Source organism: Helobdella robusta, assembly GCF_000326865.2.
Source record: "Helobdella robusta unplaced genomic scaffold HELROscaffold_15, whole genome shotgun sequence".
Lineage (NCBI taxonomy): Eukaryota > Metazoa > Annelida > Clitellata > Rhynchobdellida > Glossiphoniidae > Helobdella > Helobdella robusta.
In genome coordinates, this window is record NW_008703839.1 from 1,255,489 (window position 1) to 1,266,458 (window position 10,970).

Sequence of the window (10,970 nt, forward strand, 5' to 3'; positions counted from 1 at the left end):
TGGACATGGAGGGCCGTTATCATCGCACCATCAAGTAAAGACATTCAGAGCAATTAGGTGCTACCACTGTCGTATGTGCGATCAGGTTGCGAATATTTTCCTATATGATCTCAGTTAATTTTTTGACCTGTTTTTTACACAGAATATGTTGGAATTAGTAGGATGGCTAATAACGATCGATGTTGTTACCATATAAGGAAATTATATTGGAATTCATATTCTAGCACTGGAATAAAACTGATTAAAATTTAAAAATTATTTGTATTCTCATACATAAATTGTTTTTTTTTTAGGAATTTGTAAACAAGTCTGACATGCAGCGTCATGCGAAAGAGATCCACAGAATGGAAGATAAGGGATACAAGTGCGTCAAATGTCTCAAGTCGTTTCCGTCTTCGCAACAGTTGGCTCAGCACTCATTGGTTCACACAAATGTGCGTAAATATCCGTGCAGGTATTGCGATAAAGCTTTTAAGCAATTGTCCCACGTTCAGCAACATCTGCGTATACATACAGGTAAAATACTTGTGATCAAGTTATAAATTACAAAAATTTTTGATTCTGTTTGTCATTGTATTGTATTTTTATTTGTTACATAATCATCAATATTGACATTTTAATTTGTGCAAAATTATCGGATATTTGATGTTTAGTATTACGCCATTCAGTTTTCTGTTAAGCTGGGAAGCTGTTATCAAATTTATAAATTTTGTTGAATCATTTACCAATAATACCAATTATGGCTATCTGCTGATGACACAGCCATGATAACAAACAGTTTAAATGGTGCTCAAACTTTAATTGATCTGGACCAAACCTGCTGCAAATGGTTAGGTATGAAGATAAGAGTTGAAATGAGGTCTGAACATCAAATCATTCAAACCACATTCAAAACAACTGGTGTGCAATGTCCTGAAACAACGTCGATACTAAAACGACTTCAACCATCTATCATCGCTACATTCATGACTCAGAGATCTCCCGTTGGTCAGACTCAACAAAATTCTTGCCAGAAGTGCTATATAAATTAACCAGGAAATATCTCATTCAACAATTGCTGACCAACATAAATCTAGTCAGATGGAAAAAACTACCAATGCAACATGTTCTCTCTGCAACGCAAAATAGACGAACGTTTGTAGCAAACTGTGGTCCGCCATCAGCGCTTACTAAATATTTTAATCGCCGCAACAAAATCCTCTCATAATCGTAAATAACATCAAATCGTGCATTGAGCCTGAAGCTGTAGTTCTTGCGGATATTGAGTATGATTAGATTCGCCCACTGTCTTAACTATTCAACTCACTCAAACCAAATATAGCTATTGTCTACAAAGCCACGATTGAAATATTAAAATTGACAGTTCGCCAAGAAACCAACTTCACTAAATCCAAACTCTACAAAGTCGAAAAATACAAAAAATAGCTTCATAAATAACTTATTCAACGATTTTAAATATTTTAATTTTTTAATAAACCCTTTCGAAATCTCACCCATAGGATTTAATAACCAGTCTGCCAATTATAGAACTAGCTTAATCAATTGTGCGATAACTTCTACCTACGTAATATATTGTTGCAAAAATAAACCTTAAATCAATTTTTATTTTATTTTTAACATCTTTGTACACATTCATAAGTGTTCATCATTGATGTCTATCAATTAATTTTTTTTATTTTATAGTTTTAACTATTGTATTATTTAGTTATTATTTAGTTTTGCTTATTTTTGGCGATTGAGGAAATTTCATACGAATGTTAATTAAGAAAGGGTTTGTAATTTTAAATTTTGTAACTTGCGCCATTAACTCTTATATATATTGTTTAACATGGTTCACAATATTTTTTCTTCATTTCATTTTACCATGGTTTATTTTCAAAAGTTAACAAATTTTAAGTTGTTTAAGCCACTATATCATGTTTTGATTCTTACGTTGTAACAACTCGTCTTACTCTTAATTATTTATATACCCTAATGTTTTTTATATTCTTTGACAAATCAGACCCTGACGTTCTGTTGCAACATGCAAACTGACGATATAATGAAATGAAGAAAAAAATTGTGAAGTAAGGAAAGTGAGTTAGGTATGCAAAATATAATAAGTTTTGGAGTCATTTTTTAAATGGAAAAACAACTCAGTAGAAAAACTGATAAATAAATAAATAGATAAATAAACAAATAAGGGTATGAATAAATAAATAAATAAATGTATAAATGTTTAAATTAATGATAGTTAAAAAAAATAATGACGGTTGATGTTAGTGACCATCGAGATATTTGAAGTGTCTTGGAATGAAAATTTTATCTTGATAGGTTGACAAGTTTGAAAATTATTTTTGTGTTGGCAAAGGTTGTGAGTGGAAGTTCTGACTGGTGGTAGTAGAGAGTGAATGACGTAAATAGTATTCTACTTCCTTGAATAACCTGGAATCGAGTGTGTTGAATACTTGAGTGTGATGAAGGCTTGTATTGTTTTTTAATATTTTTATGCTCTGAACTTTTTTTTATTCAACCGTTTTTTTGGTTCTTCACTCCCCTGAAATATTTTATGTTTTCTTTATTTATTTTATTAAATAATATAATTAATATTTTGCTCGGATTAAAATTAAATCACACATATTTTACACCTAATATTAAATTATTAAATCAGCTTAACATTTTAGCCTTATTAAAAAGTCAGTATGTAGATTTGCATATTACATATTATCGCAACTATCACAGACATTAAAAATCTGAGGACCCCGTTTGAGGGACAACTTGAAGATTCCAGGAGGTGTAGACGACATTAAACTGGCAATGGATATAAGCAAATTTCTCCATTTAGTGGTTTTATAAAATTTGAAAACTATGATGTTTGTATCTTTGTGACGGATTTCGAGAAAGTTATTTAGCAATAGTTGAATTGATCCGAAAAATAGGCGTAGCAGCTGAAAAGCAAAAGTAAAGTAACTGCCGGCACTTGTCTCGATCTCTCAAAGGCCCTCGATTGTATTGGCTACAATATTTTGCTTGCAAAACTTGAATATTACGGAATACAACTAGGATCGTTTCAAAATTATTTGAGCAAAAAAATCGGTTTGTCTACTGGAAAAATCAACATTCAGCAACTAAATCAATTGAAGTACCGTAGAGAAGCATCTAAATGCCTTAATTTTTTAATATGCATGTTTTGCCGGCGATACTAATCCGTTTACTTCTGACGTGAACATCGAAAAATTAATCATCGACATCAACAGTAAAATCAAACGTGTTGTTTTTGCGGTTAGACTAAAATAAATAGACGCTAAACAGTGGATAAATTCGATTAATTATATTCGTCCGCGATTTAAAGTTAAATTACAAGGAACCATTTAAAATTTCAATAAATGGAGTAGAAATTATAGAAAATAAAACAATTAAATTCTTAGAAGTTAACCTGCATTCCTAATTAACTTTTCGACCTTAAGTTCAAAATATTTGTAGTAAAATGGTTAATACAAAATAAAATCTTACTTACTTAAAAATGTACAGAACATATTGTACAAATCAATTTGTGCTCCGTACATCACATACTGCAACACGGTATGGACAGGCACCTACAAAAGCATTACTAATCTGATAAACTTGATGATGAAGAGTACAATAACGTTATCAAGAAGTCAAACCCACGCTCAACAATTATTGGACTTAACTGACTTTCTTAACTGGTTGAACAGAAAGTTTACGTCAAAGTTTCAAGCTCGGGTCAAGTGCTACACAACACATTCGACAGTCCATACCGCCTCAAAAATGTCCTCTACAACCGGGCATACTAAATTTTTTCCGATATAAACATTTTCAATACTGAATTAACTCGTATCAAACAAGTTTTGCCAGTAGATAGCGCTTTTGAGAATCTTGGCGCTTTAATTGGCGCTTTATAAATTTTTCTTAATAATAATAATAATGTATATATATATTTGACATTTTTTTATTTCATCAAATCAAAACAAAGAAATCAAAGAAATGATATCAATGAAAAGAAATGATCTGGAAATTGAAAAGAAAATATGGTTTTCTTGTAATGATTACCAGTGACAATTGTAAAAATGAGAACATATTTTAAATATTTTTGTGCATTATATATATATAATATATATATATATATATATATATATATATATATATATATATATATATTTACAATATTCTATAAATTCTACCGAATGTTTAGCTTTAATATGTTTGTAGTTCGTTTTTTCAATTTTTCTCACTAAAGTTTTTTGGTGAACGTTTAGTTTATTAAAATTCAAAATAAACTTATTTTCCGAATTCATGCTGCAAATAAGGCCATATTTCGATTCCGAATGAATCATCATCAGTGCAATTTAGTTTATATAGGGAAATATTGATTTTGTCAAAATGAACATAGATGGAAATTGACTTTGTCAAAATGAACTTAGATGGAAATTAGGTGTCAGGTTTCTTTATTGGCTGGTCATCTTCTTTGGTCTCCTTTTCTTAAGGCCTATCTGTATGATGAATTTTGATAACAACAGATTTTTAAATTTTCATGATGAACTTGGAAAGTAATTCTATTTTTAATAAATTGAACAATTTCCAGAAAATTCTAGTAAAGAAAATTGTAAAGACAAACTTTAAACTGATGCGAACAATTTGGTAGAATTCATACTCATACAATACTGTATATTGTATAAAATATGGTCTTCCAACACACACACACACACAGACAGACATATATATATATATATATATAATAGTAGCATAATGACGATTGACAACCGTAATAAGTTGTTAATCAACAGTCTTCAAGAAGTGTTCCTGCGATCAACAAATGTGGTCCGGTTCCGCGAGAACGTAAGGAGGTTGTTAAGGGCCAAAATATTTGTCGACGGGGATTCCCCCTCTGAGGACTTCTCGATGATTTGGCTCAACTGAGTTTTTACATACAGTAGTTTCATAATGGCAAACGTAATGAAATTGTTTTATTATCAGGCGAAAGACCATACCAATGTGCTGTAGAGGGATGCTCAAAATCATTCCGTCAACTTTCAAGTTTGCAGCAGCATATAAAGGGGCACAACATACCTTTACCAAAATCTTACTCCATTCTTCACTCCAATGCATCCAACATAGTTGAACTGCCCAAAGACAAAGTAATTTATTACCTTTTTTCTTTGTTTGTTGTGGTGAAACTTTTCAACGAAATGACTAAATATGCATTCATTTTACTTATATTTTAATTGTCATAATGATGCTAAAATATTAAACAAAAACTTTTAATGATTGGTAAAATGAATTTATTTGTGATTATTTTTTGTTTCAAAACAACCTAGTAAAGTTACTTCGTTGTTCAAATGACTGCTTCTGCAATATTTTTTTTTTTTATTTTTTGTAGAAAATTATTTTTAAAGCAACTTTTATATAGGAAAATGTAAGTCACTTAAAGGAAGAATTTTGAATAAAATCTATTAAAACTAGTTTAATATGGTTTGGTTGGATTTGCTTTTCTTTTATAAAATAAGTGCATGACAATGAAAGGTAGAAATTTTGTTACAGTACAATATATTTGATGCAATTTTAAAAAGATTTTATGACTATTTTGTTTTAGCTTTTACTCTCTAGAAAAAAAATTTGCAAACAATTTAACATATTGAAATATAACAAACTTTCAAAAACTTTAGGCTGAAATTTATAAGAGCTTGTCTATCTTAATGTACTTGTGAGGCAAATCGTTTCATTACTTTGGTTCAAGTTAAAGACACAAATAAAGGAAGCTTTATTGAATATTAAATTTTCTGTAAGATTTGAAGCTACCACCAGTTACAAGAATACATTTTTATGATGTTTTCAGAAAGTAACATAGTTTTACCATGCATGAGAAAAGCTTAACTGATTTTTTAACAATTGCTGATGGAGAATATTGTTGTTTGTAGTTGCCGACATTCGTTGTATCCTTCCGCTCTGTTCAACCTTTTTGTAGTTTGAAATTATTGTGACGTGATATTAACAAATAATTTTATTGACGCTCGACGAAGTAACATTTTTGGTAAATATAAAAAGTACGCTGCATTGAGAAAATTAGAAAAGCATAAGAATATAAAAAAAATAGCCGGAGGAATGTTTGCAAAAATAAAGAAAAATAGGAAACACGGCAAAATTTAAAGCGTCACATTTAAACAACATGCGTAAAAAACGTATAGTTGAATTTCTGTCATGATATTGTCACTTGTGATTGCGTTATAATAATATTGCTTTCTTCGTTAACTCAAATATTTTATATTTCTGTAATGCAATTATTTTTTTCATATTAACTTTTTATTTGGCGTAAATTATAGGAATGTTTAACAACTTGTTTTTCACGACCATCAGATCCGTACAAGTCTTGCACGTCCTACTAACTTGATTTGCCAAATTTGTGAGAAGCACTGTGCCAATGAAATAAAGTATTTCCAGCACATTCATAAGTACCATCCCGATTTCTGGAGAGTTTTCTCGAGTGGCCGCCCTCTTTCGGATTTCATAGACGTTGACGAAGACAAATACTCTAACAACCAATCAAGCAGGTAAACATTTTTATAATAAATTTTAATAACTAATTTAATTATTTATAAAATATACCTAATTGATATTATTTATTTCATGTCAAACAAAAATGCCAACATGCATTTGCTCATTGACAGGAGCAGCAACCACAACATCAACAACGGCATGAACAACTCAAACATCAGCAACTGTCCACCTCGCATGATCGAAGAATGCGGAGGTGTTTTGATGATGGGTGGAAATGTAAATGTCATGGACGACAAGCGATCGCCACCCAGCGAACCGCTTTTATCTTGTCGTGTTTGTAAGAAATTATTCGCTAGGGAAGCTTACTTATTGCGTCATCTGGAAACAAATAAAGAAGACGAACAGCACAGATTAAGTTTAATTGAATTGCGCAAAGATAGCGAAGCTTACTTTGCAGCAGCACGTTACGACTCGGGTATCATGCTCAACGAAATAAAAATGGAGGGTGATTCCGATATGAGTGGCGTCGGAATTGGCAATGATACAGGTCGTAGATGTGGAAGCAGATGCGGGGTTAATGCGTTAACTGAAGAGAGGTCATCAATTTCTAACGGAGTGGATGAATCATATAGGGCATCGACGTCATCTTCTGAATTGCAAAACGTTGATGAAGGAACGGGTAATATTATGCGTTCTAGATCAAATAGTCCTATGCCCTCTAACTCAAATAACCATCAACATCACCAGCATCAACAAAATCGTTTAACTCCTTCGCAACACTTACAACCACCGCCTCAGCAGACGCATGTAGAAGAGTACATGCATGGACACAACAACAAAAACAGATGCATTAGTAACGCCGAAGATCAACAACAACCACAACCAAATGGCCATTCACAGAATATTTTAGCTGTGACATCATCTTCAGCCTCGTCGAATTCTTCTGGTGACCATGAAATTTTTTCTCCAACAACATCGTCAACAACTGTGGCGGTTCAACAGCAATCAAATTTACAGAACAATTCACCAATGGATAGAAATGGCAACAACAATGGGCAACAGCAAACCCTACAACAACGTTTTTATCCATCAGATAACATTCAACAACGTTTTGATGCGTGTCGCGGTGAATCTCTACCTTTCTCAGCAACTCCAGGTCCCTTGTATTACAGCCTGTCTCATCATCATCATGGTCAAGCGGCATTTTTTGGAGGCCGTCGTCGTAGTAACGAAGCAGAACAGGTGTACAGAAGAAGGTCTGACGTTATGAACCCTTTTTCATCTATAGACTTTTCATCTGGTCCAAGGGATTTTATGGGACGTGATTTTATGGGACGCGAGTTGATTGGTAGAGATACCATGACTCCTTTTTATACTCCACCAATTATGGAGCGACCAGCAAATTTAAATAATGGTAGTGGTGGTGGTGGTGGTGGTGGTGGTGGGGTCGGGGGTGTAAACGAAGAAGGGATGTTTTCTGGAGTGGGTGGTATGGGAGGCATGTTCGATGCCTCTACAGCCGGCCGGTTGATATCTGGATTGAGGTAGATGCATGTTGTATCGTTCTGATAGATTTTATGAATTAATTTATACTTTTCTATTGTTAATGAAAGAAATGTTTTATTATATTTGGTCGTTTGGTTTACTTGACGTACTGTACAAACATGCGTTTCAACGTGTATTAACATAAACAAGTATATAAGTATATTTGAACCTATGTACGGACGTGTGAAATTATGTTATTTAAACATGTTTATGCATAGAAGTATGTATTTATTCACATTAGTATATCTTTTAAATGGTTATTTGAAGTACACGTGCACATGTTTCACACGGAGATTTTTTCAACACTTGTTTCTCTTTGAGGGTAATGCGACTTAATAACGCACAGGTGACTGATTGCCAGTGTCGTTAATTTTGTTTGTATTGGTTGATGCTTTAATTTAAACAATTTTCAATTAACTTATTAGCGCATCCATGACCAATCAAGTGCGTTATTATCGGCTGTCTTCTTGAAGTTTCACAATTTTTCAATATGAAACTGCAGTTTGCATTTGTGTAAATCGCGGAGCGTCGCTTTATTCTCATTGATATTCCTTCTTTTTAAGAAGCCCAATCTCGATGGAAAACGACAGCCTCGTTAGAATCTGTGTCAGTTATCGGTACAAACTAACACAACCAAATGTGGCAAACGAGAGCCACTGTAGGAAATAACACATGATCCGTTTCTGTTTGACCTGCATTATTGTTGGGAAATACTGGATCAGATGAAAATATGTTAATGTATAAATATATATATATACTAGTAATTAATTTTTGAAATCTACCGAATTTCTAGCTAGAAATTTGGCAGATTTTGTATTTTACTGTATGTATACACACACACATTCACACACATACACACACATATATCTAAATAATATACATTTCTTAATTTTATGATTAAACAAAAAGTTTAACTTCAAAATTTAGTTTTTAAAGGAATGGAAAGGATGAGAAGATAACCAAAAGAAAACTTTCGAAATAGTTGTTGTAAGTGTCAGCGCGTTCTTGCTTCTTTTAGACATTAACAAAACAACCGCTTAATTTTGTGTTTCTATTGTTACTTAATTGTCTCCAATTGATTTTCTTTTACATTTTTTTTTTGCTAAATTTATTGCTCGATACTTTCTTCATCTAAACACTCACACAACACACAAATTCATGTGTGGTGTGTTGTCTGAGTGTGTGTGTGTGTAGCATTCATATATATTTATCTATAAATGTATGTATATATATATATGTTGGTAATAGACCATAATTTTTACAATATTCTATGTTCGGTAGAATTTTTAGAATATTGTAAATATATATATATATATATATATATATATATATATATATATATATATATATATATATATATATATATACACTTTTATTTTCATTGTCTCAAAAAATGTAAATAAAAAACTTGCTTGTCCAATTTATAATGTGCATTATAGTGTGTGGAACATTTGTGATTGAGTGACGATACAGTTCAGTTCAGACAACAACTTTTAATTTATTATTTCAATGAAATTGTTTGAAGGGGGGTCTCGTATAAATAAACTTTGGTGTAAATATTGTTCTTCGTCGAATAACATTGCCGCTATGTCAACTTTTATAGTGCAGCAGACATATTCTGCAAATTTGCAATGACAACGACATTTATTTAACAAAAACTACTGCTAAGGATAAATGAATGCAAAATGAATGATAGTCTTAATCAGTAATTTATTATGAATTTTTCCAATTCATAACTGTTACTCATCGCAAAGTTTGTAGAAAGTCAATAATGAAACATCTCTTTTTGTATTATTACGTTTGTGTAATGTGTTGTTAGCATTGATTACTTCTATTGGTTGCATATCATTATTGTTACGATTTTTCGTTTTATTATAAATTAAATTATAAAAATTTAACATAACAAATTTGTTGTGATGGTATTTTTTAATAGTGGTTCAATTATGATCATGTGATTGGCAGTGTTAAGTCTCCTTGCAAGGAACATCTTCTCGCATTCGTAATCATCACGTCTTTTGCGCTCTTATGGCATTTTTCGTTTTTTGGATCTACTTTTTTACTTTATTGAACAAAATTTAAGACACTGATCAAGTTGAAACTTTTTTGCATGTGAGATTTTGTTAACTTCTCTCCCACCAATGTTTAAGGTTTGTTTTGATATCTGAATACTTTTTGTTATTGAAGTAGTTTTATCCTAGTTGGATAGTTTCATTATATATATATATAATATATGATTTCGATATATATATATATATATATATATATATATATATATATATATATATATGAGTTTTTGAAACTGGTTTGTTAACTCGAATTTATACGGCTGGTGTAGTTCACGAACACGTATTCAAGAATGTCTGATTAATGCTGCCTGCACACAGCCTCTTTCAACACATCCCCCTTTCAACAAATTCCTCCTCCAACACATCCTCTTCCAACACATCCCTTGCAACACATCCTTCTTCCGACACATCCCCCTCTAACACATCCCCCTTTCATCATATCTCCATCCCAATACATCCCCTCCCAACACATACCTCTCTAACACATCCCCCTTCCAACACATCCCCCTTCCAACACATCTCCCTTCCAATTTATTTTCCTCTAACACATCCCCATCCAGCACATCTCCCTTCCAATTTATTTCCTTCCAACAAAATTCCCTTCCAACACATCTCTCTTCCAATTATTTTTTATCTAACACATCCCCCTTCCAACACATCCCCCTTCCAACACATCTCCCTACCAACACATTTCTCTTTCATCACATTTCTCTTCCAACACATCTCCCTTCCAACACATCCCCTTCCAACACATCCCCCTTCCAACATCCCCCCCTTCCAACACATTTCCCTCCCAATTATTTTTTCTCTAACACATGCCCCTCCAACACATCCCCCTTCCAAATGGACCTAGTTTCCAGATTTTTC

General features: G+C 32.3%; 3 protein-coding genes across 3 annotated transcripts in view; 2 read left to right on the forward strand and 1 right to left on the reverse strand.

Annotated features, from left to right (window-relative positions):
• Positions 1 to 296: 296 nt before the first annotated feature.
• Positions 297 to 5,063, forward strand: HELRODRAFT_134781 (hypothetical protein; the record flags this gene model as incomplete). The annotated part of the gene is made up of 2 exons (XM_009015093.1): positions 297 to 516; positions 4,975 to 5,063. Coding segments are annotated over 2 exons (309 nt in total), but the record flags the coding sequence as incomplete, so codon positions are not given.
• A 1,579-nt stretch (positions 5,064 to 6,642) lies between these two features.
• HELRODRAFT_169250 (hypothetical protein) lies at positions 6,643 to 8,040 on the forward strand (the record flags this gene model as incomplete). The annotated part of the gene is made up of 1 exon (XM_009015094.1): positions 6,643 to 8,040. One exon carries the CDS (start codon positions 6,643 to 6,645, stop codon positions 8,038 to 8,040), a length of 1,398 nt encoding a protein of 465 aa, XP_009013342.1.
• Positions 8,041 to 10,733: 2,693 nt separating this feature from the next.
• HELRODRAFT_169251 (hypothetical protein) overlaps positions 10,734 to 10,970 on the reverse strand; it is a gene marked incomplete at both ends in the record, with an annotated part of 1,671 nt that continues 1,434 nt past the window's right edge. Inside the window, one exon of the mRNA XM_009015095.1 lies at positions 10,734 to 10,952. Within this exon, the coding sequence (XP_009013343.1) occupies positions 10,734 to 10,952 (219 nt within the window). The remainder of the gene's footprint in view (positions 10,953 to 10,970) is intronic.